General features: G+C 41.9%; 1 protein-coding gene across 5 annotated transcripts in view; it reads right to left on the bottom strand.

Annotated features, from left to right (window-relative positions):
* Positions 1–27: 27 nt before the first annotated feature.
* ULK4 (unc-51 like kinase 4) overlaps positions 28–22,198 on the bottom strand; it is a 218,383-nt gene continuing 196,212 nt past the window's right edge. For all 5 annotated transcript variants that reach the window (XM_090142412.1, XM_090142409.1, XM_031590361.2 and 2 more), the window contains exons 36-37: positions 3,957–4,045; positions 28–1,424 (exon numbers count right to left, since the gene is read on the bottom strand). In XM_090142412.1, the coding sequence (XP_089998538.1) occupies positions 1,340–1,424; positions 3,957–4,045 (174 nt within the window). In that variant the 3' untranslated portion in view covers positions 28–1,339. The remainder of the gene's footprint in view (positions 1,425–3,956; positions 4,046–22,198) is intronic.

Raw genomic sequence — 22,198 nt, 5'->3', positions numbered from 1 at the left:
AAATTGCACAACACTTTCACTACTTCAAAGGCAGAAACCATCCCACTGAGGACTATTCTGTCCTTCAGAACTCAGAGCTATAACCACAGAGGCTTCCTCCTGCAATGTTTTTTCCCTTGAACTGCTGCTGCTTTGCTGCAGCAGCTTCCTCAGCGAGGCAGCTACACTTAGTGCCTGGCCTGCAAGGCACATACTGTCCTGTGGTCAAAAAATCAATTGAAAAATATGAAGCAACACATGTCAGAAGCATACTGTCAGTACGAGGGGGAGAAAGTCCTTCACTTAAAAATTCTCATCTGCTCCACTAGCTTTAACTCATTTTCAGGTGTACTCAGCCCTCAGTTCCCACTTGAGATAGGACCTGCATGCAGCTTGTTTTCTCTAGAGGCAGCACCTGTGCAGCTGGAAGTGGGTAATGCTGTTCTTAACTGCTGGCTAATTTATAGACTGCACACATCTGCACTCTGCAGCTGTCACCAGCCTCTGCCCAGAGTGCTCATCCTGCCTCAGAGCAGCAGCTTGCCGCAGAAGATCACAAGGGGAAAAAGCTGTAAAGGATCACAGCTCATGGTAGGATCCCAAGGAGATGAGAGCTGAAGCAAACTACAAAAGTGCTTTCCTCTGCTTACAGAGCAGATGAACTGCAGCTATGGTGACATCTCATTGAGTAACCCAGTTTCACTCCTCCCAGCAACATGTGCACTAGAAGGTTATTATAAAACATTTCACCAAATAATGTGCAAGATTTTCTTCCTTTCTGAAACCTCCAGCTCTAATTTCAGCTGTCAAGCTTTAAAAAGGGATAGATACAGTGATAGTAAAGGTTTTGTAAGAAAGCAATGCCAGTAGAAAGTACAAGGTGAAGTCTGTTTACCTTGTGTTGTTGGCTTGCCTCCCCACTTAGAGAAAGGGCTGTCCAAAGGTGGACTGGTATCAGCAACTCAGGAAAGTCCCTGCCTTCTAGGTGTGGCAGCAACATGCAGTTGCTTTAACACACCAGTGTCACATTTCTAACACACCTTAGAACAGTGAAACACTTTATGCCCATACTGTGAAGCAACTAAACTATTTATTTTATCTACTCTTCTCAAACTCTATAGTTGTCAAGTACTCACACTACATCACGCACTGCCAGCGAGGTAAAATAGTAATCAAGAAGCCCCATAAGGGGCTTGAAAAAAGAAAGCTGTTCCTTCTGAAGAAGACAAAACCATGCCTGTGCTCAGACACAGCAGTGACTCGCTGGCTCGCTGAGTTAGGACTGTGTGAAGATGTTGATTCAGGACAGTGTTGAGCATCACACACAGCTGTGCTTTTCAATGGGCTGGTCAAAAGTAGTTCACTTGGTCAGCTTTGGATTTTCATGTGCCACTGTTCTCAGAATTTCAGATGCCAGGGAGGCAACAGCAACATCAGCGTGAGAGCTAGGAATTAAACATAGTGACAGCTGTTAAATACTCTCAAGGGAAAACTTTTTGTTTAAATCCCCAATTCGCAATTATCTATGCTGGAAAATTCTCAGCATCACCCATTGAGTAACTTTACCCCATTTTCCTGTTGAGCAAGGACACGCAACTAGTGATTTTATCCTGCAGCAGATCTTGTGTAAAAATGAATTCCAGTTTAAATTCACAGTAACTGCTGCCTTGCTCAATCTTCTCCATGAACAAGAAGATAAAATCTACCATGTCCCCATGAATCCCACACATGTACACACAGCTTGACAGGAAAATGACTCCACTTCTGCTTTCTCCCATGCAGAAACAAGCAGGGTTTTTTTTTGTTGTTTGTTTTTTTTTAATAGGCTGCCATCCTTCATTATTAACTCAGGAAGTACAGCAGTAGGCCAGCTTGCAGCTTCCCTTGTTGCTGCTAATGACAAATAACCTACTGACACTCCATCTTCTGGGGAACACAAAACTGCCCATGAAATCCCAAAGATCAGTCCACATTGTAAACAAATTTCTTAACGAGCATCGGTTTAAACCAGAACATTCAGTTACTTGAAACAAGCACACGTTGTTTGCAACTGAGAAATGCATTGCTAAGACCCCACATTTTGAAGTTCAGATTGAATTCCACCTCACTACTAAGCATACCAACCCCAAGGCTGCTTGTTCTGACTAGCCAAGAATACGTAACAGAGAGTTTGGCAAGAGGCAGCTGCTACAAGGCAGCAGGAGAGCACGGAGAGCAGCTTGTTGCCCAGCCGTGTTCCTGCCAGCAGTGGCACTGCTTGGTTGTTGTCTTCCTTCTGCTGCACTGAAAGAGGAGAAACCGGTCTGTGAAAAACAAGCGAAGCAAAAACACGCCTCACCCACTGCGACCTACTGATGGTATGTGGGTGGCAGGGCCTGGGAGTTCAGGCTGCTCGTGTTTACAATTCAGCAATGAAGTTTGGAAAGGCTTCTTAGCAGGGTTCAAAGCACAGGTGAGAAGGGGAGGCTGAAATGAGTAGGTGACAAGGGATATTCTAGGGAAGATGGCACAGGACAGGGAGTTTGAGGAGATGGCAGAATGTCCATAATGTCCATATATGGAAAGACCACTTGGTTACTGTTGATAGAGCATGCTAATCCCAGCCTTTTCCTGTCTACCCTGTAGGCCATTTGTCCATGCTTGAGATCCAGGCTAGATCTCTCCCAGGCTCCTCAGCAGGTGAATGGACAAAGATGTGCGTTCCTTAAAGAATGGGAGGAGGGAAAATGTAATCCATGAGCTCCTGGGAGCTTCCTGTCACTGCTGCAAGCAGAGGAGCCTGACCTGTGATTTGGTCTCCTGAGCACCTTGAGTCAAACAAGAGAGGCCGATGCTTATTTTGGACTCTGTAGCATGTGGTTTTCTGAGTACAGAATTGTGCAGATAACAATTAGAGGAGATCAGAAAGGCAGACCCAGAGCTGGCTGCTGGATGGCTGTGCAGTGCATTTAACACTGAAATACAGTAAAAGAGATTGAAAACATTCTAAAACAAGAAAAAATCTTCTTTTCCCACCATCACATCAGTGTCATCTTTGGTGGCAGTGCCAGCATCTCCCTTAGCTAGTTGGATAATTTACCATGTCATACAAAAAATGTGAGTCAGCAGCTGTTCAGGATGGGCTTGGCGTGTCCTAGCACACAGATCCTCAAACTCGCCACTTCCTGACCATTTCCTCTCTATTCACATCCCTGCTCCCATCACAGGGTGACATCAAGGAGTCATCCCAGACCACCGCCTGTGTTTGGGAGCACAGAGCACTGCACGAACAGTCTGAGTGTTTCAAAAATTGATCTATAAAATACCATCTCTAATTTATTTTCACCAGGAGCAAAATGGAGCCTAACGGCCTGCAGTTGGGGTGCAGAGAACAGCAATTCATTCATTTATACATCCAAGGGGAGGATTAGGTGAGGGAAAGTCCAAGGGAGAGGAGCTGAGGTCTGGCCAAGCTGCTGGGAGCAGCACCTCTGTTCCTACAGAGGAAGCTCTGGCAGTGCCCACAGCCTCATGCCTTTGCTGGGAAGCCACAGGTATTTGCAAACAAAAGCACCCCTGTTCTTCAGCTGCATATTTAGAAGAAAAAAAAATCAGCTTGCAAGCATACCACACAGTTTGGTTACTTTAAAACAGGGCACAACAACCACATTGTGCATCTCGCCCACTATGCCAAGAAACACGGACCAGTATCCGGTTATAAAAGAGGCTGATTGTTTGAAATAAAATAAAAAAAACCCCAAGTTTAACATGACAGATGTGCACCAGCGCAGGCTGGCGGTGCAGCTGACTGTGGCCAGCCACAGCTGGGATCAAAGCGGGCCACAGATCCGCCACAGAGCTCTGATGGAGGGGGCCAAGGGTGGAAACCTGAGGGGCCTCTACTGCAGGAGGCGATGCTGGAAGAAGTCACGGCAGACAGGAGGCGGAGAGCTCCCATCCTGAAAGCCCTGAAAGCCCCGAAGCCCGAGGGGACGCACCTGGCAGGCTGGGCCAGGCTCTGCAGAGCACAGAGCAGAGCATCGCCATCACTCTTCAGGCTCTCCAAGCACTTCTCGTTTGAAGTTATCTGGAACAAAAAGAAAGAAAGCTTATCAAAGGCATAGAAAGAAATTCCTCTCTGTCATTTTCTGTGGGATAGGGAAGAGGGAAACAAGTTACAGCATTTGTTATCCTTATAAATGGAATGTGACATTAAAGAGACCCAAGAGAAAAGTCCCTTTTACCAAACAGGGCTGAAGTTTAGGCACAGGCTGTCTAAAATGTCTCAGCTTAATTAACAAAATCCGTTCTTTTTCTGAGCGCCTGTATATGTGTGTGAGTTCACACACCACAGTCTGCCAACCCTGATTTCATCCTTAGGACCACTGCAAATACAAACCCCATTGATTCTGAATTCCAGGGGGGCCCTAAGAAAAACCAACCAAGCTTGTACCAGTCTTAACATCAGGACACGTGGGGTTTTCTCTGGTTGAAAGTCGCTGCAGTGGTAACAACTGCATTTCAGTTGTTTCTTGCTGCTCCCCGTTCATAAGGAATATTGCCTGCACAGGGCTGTCTCCTACAGAGCACACAATGAATGACCCAGGCTGTATGTCCTTCAGTATCAAGAGCATCCTGATCACAGCTGAATTTGGTGTGACTGCTTTCTCTCGCTCATCTGTAACAGCTGGTTTGTGAGGTCTCCAGCCTTACACTGCACAGCCACACACTACAGGCAGCTGCACATTCCCTGACCCAATGGCAGAGTGAATGGGAAGGCCATGGGGACACAGCTTTAACCTGCCCAGCACAGACACTGGACCCCTAACAGCTTGCTGAAGCAGCAGTCCTATCACAAAACCAGGGGAGGGGGGTGGAAAGGAAAGTGTTGCATATCAGTTCCTGCTTGCAACAGCCAAACAGAAAGGAAAAGGAGAGGATCAGAGCAGCTGATTATTTTGATACTGGAGGAGTTAATGCCTGAAACAACTTCTAATCCCCAAATCTGGCAAGAACTTTTAAGCTTTAGCATGCCATGGCTGGTCCTATTTACCACTGATCAAGCAACATGTCTCTCTTTTAAATTACATGAGAAGCTGTATTTAGAGCTGCCACCCCCACCATTTATCAGCAGTGATTCTCAGACGCTACAACTGTAATCAGAACATCCTGTGTTAGCAGGAATAGGGATCTGTCTGTAGTACACTAAAATCTATCCTGTGGGTTGGGGAAAAAAAACAGTGACCTCATTACCTAAGTATAAATCATTAGTAAGTTCTGATTACATGTTATTGGGCATTTTTACTCTCCTGAGGTCATTTCTGAAGCCTTTGATTTATATTTCAGCAATCCATTATATTTCAGTAATCCATTCTCCTTTAATTCACATCCCATAGCTGCAAAAGACATTTTGTAACCTGAGTTCTGAATTTCAGACAAAGACAAAAACGGTAACAGTATGGCTGCTGAGAGAGGGAAGTGCTCCAACCACAAGACACTGCTGTTCCTCCCAAGGGAGAGCTCCGAGCCTCTGCTAAACACTTCCAACCAACTCTGAGGTACCCTCATGCTCATTCCCCCCATTTATCCCACACACTTGAAGGAGAAGAGGTCATAGCAGAACAGTCACTGAAACCTGGATCATGCTTCATGGAGTTAAGATGTCAAATAAAGTCTGCTGGTATCTCTAGCTCTAATAAATCCTAAAGCTTAGGTGCTGAAATCTGTACCACCTCCATGTTCTTTTAACAGCTTGTCTTTTGTGCATTACACAACAACCATTCAAAGCACGCTCAATTATAGAACCTTATATCAGTTTTTTGTTTTCTTTTTCTTTTAATTCTGAAAAGCTCTACTTCAATTAATGACTTAGTCCTATGGAATTTTAGGATTGAGTTTACCTGTGTTGCAGTGTGCCTCATGCCATTATCACCATAGAATCACAAAATGGGTTGGAAGGGACCTTAAAGCCCACCCAGCCCCAACTCCCTGCTATGGGCAGGGCTGCCAACCAACAGGACCAGGCTGCCCAGGGCCCCATCCAGCCAGGCCTTGAGTGCCTCCAGGGATGGGGCACCACAGCTTCTCTGGACAGCTGTACCAGGGCCTCACCACCCTCTGAGTAAAGAATTTATTCCTAATATCTAGCCTAAATCTCCCCTACCTAGACAGCACTGCAGCGATGCATTGCCAGCAGTGCAGGTGGCACCCCAAGGCAGGAACTGGATCAGCAGCACTTTGCAGACTTCTTAACGTATTAAAAGATTGCTCAGTTTTTGTCTTCATTTTGTTTCACGAATAAAAATAACACATCAAGCTGTCAGCAATCAAACTTTTTGGAGCCACATGTACTTCTCATGCATTTCATTGTCTTCTCCTTCTCAGCACTTCTGTACCCTTTATCCACAGCAGTTCTACTTCAGTTAGAATTTTAACAACTTCTTTAATGATCTCTTGTAACAATGCTGATTTGTCAGGGATGGCTACAGCACATACTTGATCACATAATCAATAGCTGTTCCATTAATTTAAAATGTAATTAAAATCTCAGTTTAGTTGCATACTCACTGCAATTTTTAAATAATTTCGAAATGGCTTTCCTTTAGTAAGCTAATAGCCATTCCAAAGCTTTTCTTCCTTCAGTTCTCTTCAGCAAGGATGAGTCATAAAGAATTCCATAACTGATACATGAAGATCAGTATTACTTACACTTGAGAGTAGCTGTCCAGGTATTGAGGGCTGCTGAGGGGGAGCACAGGAAAGGGGACAGCATGCAGCACCCAAAGGAAGGATGCTTTTGTGGCACTGAGGGACATGGGACATGGTTTGTGGGCATGGTGGTGATGGGTTGGCAGTTGGACCAGACAGTCTTAGAGGCCTTTTCCAACCTTAATGATTCTGTGACTCAATGATTCTTTGCTAATAAACTGAGAAGTCTTTGATTCTCGGCCCAAGAAATTTTTGCAACTCAGTTTGCAAGAAAACATGGAGATCTAAGAGAATTAATTTTCTTAAGGCCTCTGGTTTCACCATACTTTCCCTCATTAGTCAAAACTCACAAATACAGTAACTTAGGACTGAGTTAAAAATGACCCTGCAGCAACTGCTCTGCTCTGTCACCATTCTGAAGAGAAAGACATCATTATAGAGTCATGGAATATGCAGATTTGGAAGGGACCCATAAGGATCATAGATAACCGCTCTGTTTTTTGGAGGTTTAAAGAGACTGCAGGCCTGATCTCTGTGAAGCAATGGCACACAGACACAAGCAGGCTGCTTCATAAACGCTCTTTCACATAAACTTGGCTTTCTTTCCTAAATGTGGCTCGATGTTCTAATCTCAAAGTGATGCTTCCTACTTTTTCCTCAAACTTTAAATGCAATTAAGGCAATTATCTTGCAGGATCAGTTAGCTGAATTTCTCACTCAGCTTTGCTAGCCATGGGAGCAGCCACTGTCAGTGCATGGGCTGGTTTACCAAACAGGTTTAGAATCACTGTGACAGTAACACGTACCCAAGCACTAAGCACCTCATAGGTCCTTCTGGGAACAGGAGCCGTAGCTTTGGCTCATGCTGCAATCAGAATAATCACATTTCTTCCCTGTGCACTACCTGAGGTTCTACATAGGCCATGAACAAACTGAACAAATGCCACAAAATACAGTGTTGTCAAAGCACTGCCACAGCCAATGTGACAGCCCAGTGAATAAGTGAATGGAATGGCATCATTGGAAACGGGGCTGGAGGAGAAAACCTCCCCATGCTGCTGACCTCTTGTATCTTTAAATGTCCTGAGATGGACTTTTTCTTCCAGTCTTTCTCACCGAGCTATTTGCAGGCAGTGCAGGAATCAAACGAAGTGCATTCCTTGGTTTGTCATTCACTATTTGTGGACAGGAACATTCAGCCACTGCCTCTTACAGAGGAGGGCTGTGACCAAGAATATGCTCCAGGAGAGATCAGTGCAGGTGAGAGTGCTCACAAGGGTGGCTGCACAGTACTGTTGCTCCCATGATGTATGAGATTTCATAGTAAGAAGAGATTTCATAGTAAGGACTGAGCACCTTTGTGACATCCATCCCATCAGAGCAGGCTCCCTTGCTACTCTTCTCTCTACAAATGGTTCACCGCAGAGAGACAGACGGAATGTGTGTGGGAAGAACAAATCAAGTCAGACGAGTTATATTTATGTTACTAATTGCCAACTCATCTGAACAGGCCCGAGCAATGTTGCTGGACCATAAAAACAAGAAATGAAAGTTACAAATGCATGAGTGTTCCAGGTGTGCTTTGGCAAGTACTACTATAGCCAGGGATTGCAGACACAAAGACATTGTGGCCTTCAGATCCTGCAAATACATGTGCAAACAAGCAGGTATCTGTGACAAAAAAAAAAACAAAACACCCTACATCAGACAGATTAACTCTGATTTTAGAATTCAAAAATCTCTTTTTTCCTTTTTATGAATAAAATTCGTGTTCTGCTGAAGTCAGCAGCAAGCTCTATTTGACTGTGATAAGGCCAAGATTTCACCCAATGTGTTTTGTTGTCTTGTAATTTGTAGGTGTGCGGGTTTAATCCAAGCTTAAAGCAGTTTCCTCTGCTAACCTGCAGACAGCCAGGCTCCAGGCAGGCTGAGCACACCGCCTCAAGGGCCTGTTGCAGTGAGACAAGGCAGGCTGTTCCCATTATATCACTGTTAATTGATTTTGGAACTGAGGTTGGATCTTTGAGGTCCCTTCCAACCCAAGCCATTCTACAATTCTATGATTTCGAGTGTTCCTTGACACCTTTCACTTTTTAACCCTTATAACCCTCTTTATAACCCGGAAAATAGACATTATCACAGCTTCTGTTTTCTACAACTGAGTCAGAATATTTGACTTGGTGGAGATTCCTTTAGAACTAGCCACAGCAACTCCATCAGCAAAAGTAACCCACAGTCCTGTCCAGCAAACGGTAGCTTCAAGATGTCTGAGAAGACTTCCACACACTGTTGCAGAGTTATGTTACACATAGAATCATAGAAACATTAATGTTGGAAAAGACCACTAAGATCATCTAGTCCAACCTCAACCCATCCCCATCGTGCCCACTAACCACATCCCTCAGTGCCACATCTACACATTTCTTGAACACCTCCAGGGTTGGTGACTCCACCACATCCCTGGACAACCTGTTCCAATATATGCAGCCTGTTCCATAGTGCACATTAGCAAGCCCTACATCAACATGACATTAAAAATAAACATTTGCCACTGTGTTGCTGGTGACCTCATCCACAAACACAGGTTCATCCATCATCTGCATGCTGACAGCTCCATGAGGTATCATGTCAGACTAATTTCAGTCTGCCCAAGCATTCCGTGCTGGACCCAAATATCAGCTTTAGCAAAAAGGGCCATGGACAGAGCTTGTACACTCTGGCAAGACTCTCATAGGTCTCACTGTATCTGAAGAGACCAACAGCTCCTAGACACCTGCTGGTCTCATATGAATTCCCCCCCTACAAAAGAAAAAAGAGAAATCTACCATTTATATTTTCCCATGAAACCACAAAACAGCCTGACTACACAGTTTGCAATTATACCCAAATTTAATTGATATATGCTCCAGAAGTTAGGGATGGCCTCCTTTTCTGGGCATAGCAATGAATACAACTGACCCCAGATCTTTCACTACCAGACTTCATGCTATGGTGATTCAAAATTATTTCAAATGTTCCTATGCTCGTATGGGTAAGAATCATTACTACAGATAACTCATCTTCTCACTATTAGGAAAAAAGGTGACACCCAGAATATATTGGAAAGTGCTGACCTTTAAATGGCAATTACTATACAGGAAAAGTATGAAAGCAACTAAGCAAGTACCAATTTTGTAAATGCCTACACACATCCAAGGACGCAAACACTTGAGCAGCCATGCCTGTGATGCATGAACTGACTAAACCCCTATGAACTGCCAAATACTTACAACTCACTGGAGAAATTTGAGTTTTAATGCATAGCCTCAAAAAATTTAAAGATAAAAGAAACCCAAGAACAACAACAAAAAAAGCTGGTCTTGCTTTAAAATGCTCCTCATAAAAATAAAGACTGCTGTGCTATCATGAAGCCATATTTGAGTGGATGCTGTCAAACTGCCCTTTTACAGAATTGTTGATGCAATTCAGGCTTCCCCTGGCAGAACCTTTATATAGCATTAACTTTTGCTGAGGATGAAGCAGAAGAACTTTGTGCTCACATTGGTTTATCATCTGGACACAGCACAGCACCCCAACAACTGAAAACCTGTACAACTTGACTTCAGGTTTTAGATTTACCATTCCAAGAACAGAAGGAATATCAGGAGTTATATTAAAAATACAGAATATGAAAAATGAATACTTGAAGAATAAAAGGAGCAACAAAATCTTAAAAATCATTACAGACTATGAGTTTAAGCTAAATATTAAAGCATTAAACATTAATTCCTTCATAACCTTTATAGGCTTTATAGGCTATTATAGGCTTAATTTCTATGGACACGTAAAACTTGATGTTTTCTTTTAGTACCGAAAATGGATGGTCCTTCATACAGTAGAAAAAGACAAAACATGGGTCTGAAGAGTTTTTATTAGAGGAGAAAGGCATCATTTTTATTCTTTGTATAAAAAGCAACTGAATATGTAAATGACTGAACAGGGATATAAGTCTCTAAACCACGAATTTCTGAGGAAAATTACGCTTTATGTAATGGCTCCATTTGCATAAAATTGTAAAAACGGTCATAAAAACAAATGAACTTCTAAAAATCTGCCTGCTCACTGTCATGTGACAGATGACTCTGGCTGCCTGGCAGAAAGCAAACAGCTACACAGTTGGTCCTCTCTGACCTCAGAAAGAATCATTTTGGTCTATCCACTTTTTCTGTTTGTTTGGTTCTTTCTTTTAAATGAGCACGGTCGAATTTAGGTATCTTTACAGCAGCCAGTAAGTCATGCGTGTGCAATTACAAGAGAAGAGGTCAAAAGGAAGTAATAGTGATGAGCCCAACAGATGACACAGCTGGGCAATCTCAACAGAATTGCTCTATGTAAAATTACAGTGCACCAAAACACCAAACGAGCCCAGCAATACTTTTGTGCTTGCAGAGACAATGAATTAGGTCTCCATAACAAAAAATAACAATGATAGTCGCTGGGAATTATGCTGGCCTTGAATGCTGAATCAAATAAACAGGTAGCAGGTTTCAGAATGCTTGGCTTCACTGTACAATCAGAAGAAAAACATCTGTCTGTGTGAAAACAGAGCGCATTTCTCACTGCTGACCATGACAGTTCTGCCTTCTGGATGGCTCCTGTATCTACTCCTAACCATACTGGGCTCCCAGCATCCAAACACCAGCACAGCCAATCCCTACAGATGGCTCTCAGAAAGTGAACGCATTTCCAAAGAAGGAGGTAAGAAACTTTTCACAGGAACACAAGTCCACAGCTTGCCAGCTGCTGGAATAAATACTTTTCCTTCTTGCTGCTCTCTGAAGAGCAGGTTCCACACTTGATTCCCCTCGTTATAAGAGATCATCCAGTACAGACCGACTGAACACTTTAACGTCAGTATGAACAATCACCAAAATGGCAGCCCAACTCTGCACCAAGGCAGACATGCACATTTCCAGACTTGCACTACTCATTCCAAATGACTAAAGAGAATTAATACCTCCATATGCCAACTTGCAAGTAAGAGCTTACATCAGAGGCCATCCCTGCTCACTGCAGCTCCTCCTGCAGAAAAGAACAAGTTCCCTGTCACTCACGTTCTGGATGTTGTTACTATTAGCTGTTTTGTTCTGTTTGGACACCATATGCTTCCCCCTGAGTGCTGCTGGTTTAGTGTTATCAAGCAGCTAGTGATCTCATAATTACATACCCATCTTCCTCTTCATATCTCAGCTCACAGGTACCACACTTGGCTGATGACCACATTCATCAGTCATGAATAGATTTGTGAGCAGCTTTCCCGTGCTTTTACCAATTCACTATGTTCCAGCTCCTCGCAGTCTGTGTATGAAAGAAATCCATACAGCTGTCCCTAAAATAATACCATCTTCCTGTTCTTTATAGTCGTATTTCAAGAAACAGATAAATGTAAACACTGCAGAATTTCTTTGCTGCAACTGCAAAACAAAAGGGCCCTAAGACAAGGTTAAATGATTTAGAGCAGAAACTTGCAAAGAAAAGAAAAATCACCTTTTTTTTTTTTTTTTTTTTTTTTTTTTTACTCTCAGTACAGTGCTTTACAGTCATCTTAATCTTTTCTTATCAGCTGACATTTCCAACTCATGCAAGAACTGCTCTTATTATGCTAGGGAGCAAAAAGGATCAGGCTCTTCAACCTGGCAGTCTTCTATCAACAACAAAAGTGAAAAGATACAGCAACTGCAGGTCCAACATGATGTCATTAACCAATGACACAAATGGTAATGTGCTGTATTTCTGTTGATAAAAGATGTCATGGAAGACCAAGGTTCATTTTATTTAAGGGCAAACTCAAGCTGCTGGTAACTCATCCCTGACAGTTTAAAAAGAAGGGCAGCACACGACAACTCTGCATAAATACTTGATGGCAGATAGAATGAGGAGAGGGGCTGTGAGTGCAGCTCATGGGCATGGGGGATATTTCCTTCTTGTTTCACTGCCCAGCTGTGATCACCTAAATGGGAGAAAGTAAGGAAGTATCTATCACAGTGTCAAGGAAAGAACAAAGAAATTACAAGCTAGCTACTTAAATTGTTCTTCCTCACCACACTGAAGGCTGTCTGGTACTGAGTTATCACAGATACTCCAGCTTATCTTCTGCATTGTGTATTCAAACAAATTTTAGCTAAATTAAAACCATGCAATTAAGACAATAATCACAAGCACTTGAGTTTAAACAGTTGAAGAAATTACCAAGCACTTAGCTAGCTAGAATGTGACATCTATACACACACCCACTAAGTTAGCTAACTCAAACTACCACTGATGGAGATTTACAACAACCCACTGCATCCTGTGCTGCGGAAGACTTGGGAGCAACAATCAGCTGTGCTGTATCAGGGCACTGGGAGAATGAATTTCCGAGCAAGGGGGCAACAGCTCCTTCACCATCTGTGCTCTGAGGGTACTGTGATGGAAGTTCTTGTTTTGAAAGCTTTGTAAACGTTAAAATTCTGAGCTACCAACAGAGGAAAGATGCTAGCGCGACATTTCTAGTGCATCTTTATTTCTATAAAACACATCCAAATTGGAATTAATTATGTCATCTATTAGTAACGCGGTCTGAGGGCCTTGATGAATGAACTTTTCTGGGTTTAGCTGCCATGTCTTTTTGTTTTGTTTTTAAAGTAAAAATCACTGTCCTACGTGGCTGCTGCATTTCACTGCCAGTGGTTCCTGACACCCCAGAGCACAAACAGGAGAATAAAATCCCTTCTTGTATCACTGAGCTCACACGCCTTTGTCACTAAAGGTGGAGATTAAAAGGCAGAAAACTGAAAAGACAAAACTTTCTTGGCGAAGAAACAAGTCCACAACAAAGGGAGAATCCTGCCTTCCATAGACACAAAATGCACAGAATTGCCACACTAAAAAGCCTTTTTCCTATAGAAAGTAAACAGTTTAATTTGGATAAAACATTCACTGGAAGACAAACCGAATGTTTCTCTTTGTAACTCTGTAATACAACAAAGACTAACCATCATTTTGATGCTTATCTTGAACAAGCAGCCTACAAGGCAATGTCTAATAAGAAAAAAATTTAGGAAGTGACTTTTATGTAAAATTGTCAAGCAAGTCCTATTGAAAAGTACAATAAATATGAGCCCAGCTGCTGTGGCTCAACATTAACCAGCTTTGTGATGCATTGTTTGTTTGGCCATGAGACACTTGCTGAGACAAGTTAAATTTCAATCTTGAGTTGTATTATTAAGTCTTTCAGGGAGAAAATTCTTCTTTGTAGTTTTATCTCAAAATACGTTATATTTGAGTATCAGCAGATGAACAAACATGCTCTTATTTTACACATGCGTCAGCTTTTTGCTTTTATCTTGTGTGTGAAATTGGCGTTCAAGAAATGGATACCACTGGCTAAAAGCAATCCTAATGAATGCAGGGGTTCTGAGAAACTTCGCCCACGCAGATCAGACGGTGAACCTTACACTTAGCTTACAGCACTGCCACTGCTGCAGCTTTGGCTTCAGCTGAATAGACAATCCTATCGAACTGTGTACAAAAGGCTGCCGACAGCACAGCTTTCAGCTATGATCTAATCAGGATGTGAACTGGGTATTTTCCCCCTCGTTTTCTTTGTGACTATGAGAAGAAAGTTGTCAAGCGTTATCATCACTGCTAATGCACACGATATCCAAACACAGGATCCAAATACAGCATTTTGAACTTTATAAAGCAGTTTGTTTTATCCTAGAGGTTTGTAGATAAAACCCTCCAGACATTTTTTGCTGGTGGGCAGCTAATTACATCATTGTTTCCAGTTTGATGTTGCACAACTCTTATGAACAAGGTGTGCCTTAAAATTAGATGGTGCAGCCCATATGCTTAACCTGATGAGGTCGATGATTTAAATATTGACACTGTTATGGAATTGAAGGCAGACATCCTCATTAAAAAGAAGTCATATACACTTATGTTGTGCTATTTTAAGACAAGACTTAATGCTTTCAGACTCAGAACGAACACCTGGATGTCTGCCACACAATCCTGCCTTTTGCTCCCATACCTACAGTGGCAGTCGATTTGATAACTTTGTCCTCCAGGACAAGGTAACTGAGTCACAGCACAAACTTAATCATGTCACAATACAAAGCCGATATGATGATCTCATCTTTGTTCCAGGAAAAGTAATAAACTCCGTTTCCTATTTACACTGGAAAAATCTAACTTTTGGTAAATATCTTACAAAGGCCCTGACCACACAGTACACAGAACAAGTAATGTGATTGGCACACTATTAAGGAAAATTTTCATGTAAGCTAGATGGTGGAGTTTTGAAGTTTAATCAGATCTACGATCCTTTCTGGAAAAGGTTAAGGTACCTGGAAGTTACACTGATGTCAGGTTAAAAGTAACTTCATAGATTAAAGTAAAGATTTATTGTTCTATTTCAAGCACTCAACCCAATCTAAATTAGTTAGCTCATTTTGAAGCATGCAGAAACAAAATCTAAAATGACTAAACCTGACTTAAAAAGAATACCTGTCTAATCAAAGCCTCTAGCTCACCTGTTGGTTTTTTGTGTGTGTGTGTGTGATTTTATTTTATTTGGTAGACCTAGCAGGAAAAGTTTTATCTTCTAAGAGTTGCTGATTGCTTATAAAGATTTGAAGAATGATTGAGATTATCATTCTAAAGCAGCACCCAGGGGAAGTGGGTGGATCAAGGGATTGTTAACAAGATATCAAGTCTTTCACATCCACACTGCTGATTTAAATTCAATCCAAGACAAAGATCACCCATCTAGTGGCCATCTGATGATGTGCAAGAGAGGTGATATTCTTACTCTTACATGCCTTAAGAACACTGAACTGCCAGCCAATTTGGCACTGTTTGCAGTGAAACCAAGGAATGAGTTGACAACAAGAATAATTAAATCAACTTTTTATCCCCCAATACAGTAATGTAAAACAAGGCATTGGCTTGCTGGATCAGGTTTAGAACACAATTACTTTCATTAAACTGCTTATAATAAGTGTTTCAGACTCAAAGGCTACTAGGGAGAATTGAAATGAAGTATTTCAGTAAAGGAAAAATTACTAACTTCCAGGGTAGACATATTGGGTTTTAATGACTTATAATTTACAAAGAAGCCATCACTAGATGTGAGCGAGTCAGACAGCTTCCTATTATGGTTTTCTGAAGGAGTAGTCATTATTACATGTCAGCTGCTCATAATGTAGCACTCTTTAGTCTTCTCTCATTTCATAAAAGCAAACTAATCATTTCCAAACATCTATTTAGCAGTGAATTTAGACTCTAGCTTCACTTATAGATTATAGTAAATATATCATTTTAATATACTCACTAGTCACAGCTGTTCTACATATGTTTGTTTGAACAGTTTGCAACTCCTAATACTATGACTCTTCATTTACTAATGGGTCTTAGAACAGATGAACTGCATGACATACAAATATTACTCTTCGCTGACTACTGGACTGGGTCAGACTAAGAGTCCACCTCCCAGGCCTAAAACTCTTTGCTCCCAGTACATGACTACATTTCAGATGGCTACAATGGAAACCAAGCCCACAGCCAGCACATGGAGATGAACGGACTTACCTACGTACAAATCAGTGGGTTGGGCACACAGCAATTGATGCAGCAGGGGCAGAGCCTCTTCCCTCAGTCAGCCTTCTTCCCTTCCCCATTCCCTCCCAAAGATACTCCTTTCATCCCTTAACGCAAGGCCGTTCCACCCCTTAACCCAAGACCCAAGGAGGTTCCTAGCAGGAACCTCTCAGCTCCATGGCAATTACTTCCCACCTGTAGGATGGGAAACCACCAGAGCATGAAATGGGAAAGGCTAGAGGAATCCTTTGCTGAGTCTTTCAAAGGATCCCTCTACTGAATTCACTCTGCTCTACTAGGGACGCTAGCCTCTTTCCTTTGCTAGGTCCCAGGAAAAATCCAGATAAAAATGCCCCTTAGTCCAGGGAGAGTTAATATGGTCTCTAAATACTGAAAAGTACTGACCATCCACAGATGTCTCCCTCCTGACTTCACCAAAAGCTCACGTAGGTTCTAAAATGCTACCCTACAGCAGGCTTTCATAGCAGGCCAAAGCCACCCAGCACAGCAAGACAGGTTTCTTAGTCAGGGGTGAAGAGTAAATCCACAGGCTGTGAAAGAGGAAACCTTGTAGAAAGATACTAGTGATTTTCCTGCTGATTCTTTCCTACTCTCTTCCTCTTGTGCACTCCCTTCCAGCTCCCATGACCACTGGTTTTGCTAGCCATTGCTCTGTAGACACTCACATACTTGTCTTAGGGGATGAAAACGGCAAGCATAATTTATGGGATGGGAATGGGGGACAAGGTTCCCTCACATTATTACAGAAGTAACACCACCATCAACACTTCTTTCAGCGTCCCTGGGGAAGCTTTGGGTACAGTCCTCTGTGAAATGGTTGGTGAGAACAGAGACGACTGTTTGTGGCCAAATTCACAAGATTCAGCAAATGCCTGAATCAACAGAATCCATAAAGAGAAGGTCTACAGAGGAAGCCCTTTTTTCTCACATTTCCTGTGGTCTGTAAGAGGGTGCCACTCTCTGCCAGGAGGCAGCTAATGTGCTTCTTGGTACCCTTCTATGCACAGTCTGGCAATCCTTGGGGGGATGTAACCAGAGGATCTTTGAGGTTTCTTTCAACCCAAGTCATTCCATGATTCTCCAATTCCTCTATCACGAGTGGGATGTTTGATCAGAGAAATGTGACTCAGGACAAGGGGTCTTCCTGGAGCCAGACTTTGCCCTATCTTTCCTGTCCTTCAGTACACTAGGATGGGTAAAGCACGTGCCTTCAGACTCTAAAGCATATTGCACCAGATGCTTACTTGCCACAGTCAAGTAGCCTTTTTCACAGTATTATGGTAAGTGGACTGGTATACACTTTTGCTACATGCCAGCACCTTTCCAACAAGAATAAGGCTTACTTTTCTTCCTATCACGCAAGCCAAAATTTCCAAAAGGGCTTTACAAAGCCCATGTCCTCTGACAGCCTATTGTAAAAATGACAGTAGGCCAATCCTCGTCAAAATTAAAAGCTGGTGACCATTACAGAAAACAAGCAGCAGTCCAAGAGAGGTGCTGACCCAGCCAGAGGGAAGCTTCTTACTTCTGGTCCCATAGACACTTCTTAGACTAATATCATGCAAGCTCCAAAGTCTGTACAGTTAGGGTGATTTTTCCCTACATACATTATTAATATCTGTCATTACTGATATGAAACTGAATATTATCTGCAATTCTGTCATCCATTCAATCAATATTTTGTCTGCAACTCTTCACAGTCAGTCTTAGTTTTAAATAACTCTCTATTATTAAAAACCTTTGTCACATTGCTGTTCATCTCTTTACTCAGACAATTTATGAATGCATTCCATAGGAAAGCTCTTGGTGGAATTATGAGAGTCATTCACATTTATGGTGAAAAACCAACCATTTATTATTTCTTATCATGTAAGCTGTTATTAATCACGAGAAGAACTTTGCTCTCTCCTTTTCTAGCATCTTAGTTGCTTTAGGAAATCCTACTGAGAGACCTTATGGAAAGCCTTTTAAAAATCCAACTCTACTGTATCAGATATATTACAACTCTACACAAAATACTGAATCACATGGAAGATCTGGAGAAATACGAATTTCATTTCAGATGTGATATTGACTAAGGTGTCATATTTACTTTTTGTTTACCTGTCCTTTCCTTATTACCTACCAGTCCTGTCTTAGAAAAGTCAGAGTTAATTGTTTGTAGATCCCTGGAGACCTTTTAAAAATTTTAGTACAGATGATTTTACTTGATAGGTTGCATAGCACAATTATAGGCTAAGCAACTTCATGAGTTCCTCTAGAACTTCTGGGCAGCTGCGGACAATCACCACTTGTTACCACTCAATTAAATTACTCTAAAACATCGTTTTGTAACACCTCAATTTGTAGGCATTTCCTTATACGTAAAAAAAAAGATTGAGATGACAAAACTGTGTAACTTTTACTAGCAAAGATCAGAAAGTCTGAAAAGTGAAGTTTGTGGCATAAGACTTTCCCTCTTCAGAGGAATACTTCCTATGTCAGCATACAAGAAGAGTCTTTGATACAAAGATTTAGTAGTTTCTCAAAGCTCTGTAGATAGCAATGAATGACTACTTTCATTGCCAACAATGTATTTTTTCATTTGATGAACTGATACACCATTAAAGAGGACTGTCTATGAGCATGAAGAATGACACTCTTGTCTCTATAAGACAATCATTTGAAAAATATACACATCAGAATATAAACCAGATAACTGACCATGATAGCTAACTCAATAATCCAATTGCTAGAAGTACACAAGCAATAACGAAAACTCTCTCTTCCTCAATGCTTATAGACAAGCATTCTATAAAAATATAGAAAACTAGAGACATTTGGAAGTTCTCATGGATGTCACACCTGGAGATAAGCCATCTCATCACCTTGAAATGGTTTCTTACGATTTCTCTTGAAATACATCCTGGATAAAACTCCTGCAGATAAGACAGTTATTAGTGATTGTGCCTTATCACACATCCATTCAAAAATGTTGCATGTCAGAGGGACTATCCTAAAAAGCAACACTCAGTGACACTCCCTACAAGGCTTAGCTTCTGAATTTGCTCCTAAAATTAAAATGAGAGAAGTTTTTGAAGAGCATGTTCCCATATATTTGTAGCACACGTATGACAAGTACACAAATACAATTAACATATCTTGCTTTTGAGTCTGAGAACAAATTGTGGGTGTATTAGTTCTTGCTTAATGAAAGTACCACTGAGAAGTACTTTTTAAAAGGATAATAAGGCAGTGCAGAGGACTAAGATTCACAAAACTATTTAAGAGAAGAGGATAATTTTGTAATGGGTGTGGACTGTGGGAGTTTTCTGACTGGATGCTCAAAGCCAAGAAAAACTAACCCTTTCTTCTTTTCCTAAATGAAACAAAACCTTCTCATAAAGACATCACATGAATTGAAAAATGTTACTGCTATAGGACATGCAAGTACATTAAAACCAGGATATTACAGCATTTAATAAGCAGAAACCACAGTTTAGAGAGGGATACAAAATAAGAAATGTGGAATTAGAAAATGTTTGTTGCAGATGTACCTGAAAACATAACCACAATACTCATGAGAACACTGTGCTTACAGTGTTAGTAGAGGAAAATTTGCATAATTAAAAGGCATTGATAATTTTCGTAAAGCAGGTGTAGCAGTAAGAACATCACTGCATTGTAATTAGGAGAATTATATGTCAGTCTCATTTGAAACTGAACTCTGAAACTTCAGACACGTTAGTGACATTTATATGAGTAAAAGTTACTGGAACAACCATATTTAAAACACTAATGGGCAACTAACCTTTAGTTTGTTAGTTAAAAAAAAAAGACCGTCAAAAGGATGCTGCTAACCAACATTTGAGGGCAAAAAAAATTTCTCTAGACAGTCTTTGATGATGTGGGACTGGAAGTGCTAAATTAGGGGAAATGTCAAAGAGTGGCTAGGGTGTGGAAACAGATGGATGACTGGCACACAGCAAAAAGTGCAAAAATCAGCCTGTTAACAAAGAGGTCTCATGGGTGAGGCTGCCCAAGAATAAGCTGGAAGCTGGCAGTGGGGAAGGAAGAAGAATCTGGCAGAGGGCAGTTATGGCCTTATGGACTTCATCTTTTTATTTCACAACAAAGGGATCAGGAAAGTCAAGGCACAGATGGAACTGAATTTGGTGGGGGATATGAAAAACAACAAAAAGAGTTTCTTTAGATACACTGAGCAGAAGAGACAGGCAAAGGAGCACGTATCCCTCTAATAAATGAAAAGGGAGAGTCAGTCTCCTCAGACAGGGAAGGCTGAGGTACTTAATAAATTCTCACCCCATTCTCCATGGCCAATCAGGCTTCCCACACCTGCTCTGTTCCTGAACTTCTGAGCAAGGGCTTGGAGAGCAAAATCCTCCCTGAATAAGAGCAGGGCAAGTCTGAGACCACCTCATGAGGCTAAATGTGTACGAGTCTATTGGGCAGATAACATGCATCCCATAATTCTGAAGGAACCGGCCGATGTGGTTGCAAAGTTGCTCTCCATCATATTTTAAAGATCATGTCTGTCAGGCAAAGTGCCCTGTGACTGGAAAAAGGGAAACTTCATTCCCATACTCGAGAAAGGGAAAAAGGAAGACCTGGGGAACTACGGGCTGGTGGGACTCACATATATGCCTGAAAAGATCGTGGAGTGTCGCACTCAGGTAGAAGCAATCCCAGACATGAGTACAGACTCACTGAGAGTAGCCTGGAAGAGAAGGACTCGGGGGTCCTTGTGGACAAAAAGCTGGACATGAGCCAGTAGGATGCATTTGCAGCCCAAAAGGCCAACTGCATCAAAAGAAGGGTGGCCAGAAGGGTGAGGGAAGTGATTCTTCCCCTCTACTCTGCCCTCATGAGGCCCCAGCTGGAGTACTGGATCTAAGCACAGTGCCCCCAGTACAGCAAAGATGTGGATCTGTTGGTAAAGGTCCAGAGGAGGGGCACAGAAATGAACAAAGGGCTGGAACACCTCTCCTATGACAATAGGTCGAGGGAGTTGGGCTTGTTCACCTTTGAGAAGAAAAGGCTTCAGGGAGACCTCACTGTGGCCTTCCAGGACTTGAAGGGAGCTTACAAGCACGAGGAAGACTGACATTTTACATGCTCTGATAGTTATAGGACAAGGAAGAATGGCTTTAAACTAAAAGAGGGGAAATTTAGGTTAGATATTAGGAAGAAATTTTTTAGAGGGTGATGAGGCACTGGCACAGCTGCCCATAGAGGTTACGGACATCCCATTTCCAGAGGCATTCAAAACCAGGTTGGAAGGAATCATGGGCAGCCTAAATGGTTGGCAACCCTGCTCATGGCAGGGCAGTTGGAACTAGATGATCGTCAAGGTTTTCTCCAACCTAAGCCACTCTGTGATACTATGATTCTACCAAAAAAAAAAAAAAAAAAAAAAGAATTAATTACTGGTTAGGGTTATCATCAGAGTAACACATTCCATGGAGAGCAGGTGGGATTTAAAATAGGATGACAACAGTTGGGAAAGGATTCTCCAGTGAATAGGAAACACTGGCTTATTGCTTTTCCTTCCCCTCCTTACTTAGGATGAACTCAGATCATGGAAATTGAGACACTGCCTATGTTCAAGCTTGCTTCTGGGGCTGACTGACAGAAGGTAATATTTCTTTACATCCTCTCTTCACAAAAGCCTTAGCAACAGATGGATTTTGCAGCATAATGTCAAGGCCAACAACTTCTGACCAGCAAACTAATGGGGAACAGACCAGAGACTGCAGCAACATCAGCACTGGGGAAACCTAATTAAAAATGGTGTTCAGATTTAATCAGTGTTTCACTACTGCACAAGTATAGAGGCAGCACCTGATGTGCCCAAGTTAAGCTCAAACCAACAAATGAAACTTCAGTCAGG

This window comes from Phasianus colchicus, chromosome 6 (genome assembly GCF_987193195.1).
Source record: "Phasianus colchicus chromosome 6, bPhaCol1.hap1.1, whole genome shotgun sequence".
In the NCBI taxonomy this organism is placed as follows: Eukaryota; Metazoa; Chordata; class Aves; order Galliformes; family Phasianidae; genus Phasianus; species Phasianus colchicus.
Note: the sequence above shows the minus strand (reverse complement) of the source record. Positions and strands in the feature narration are given on the sequence as shown.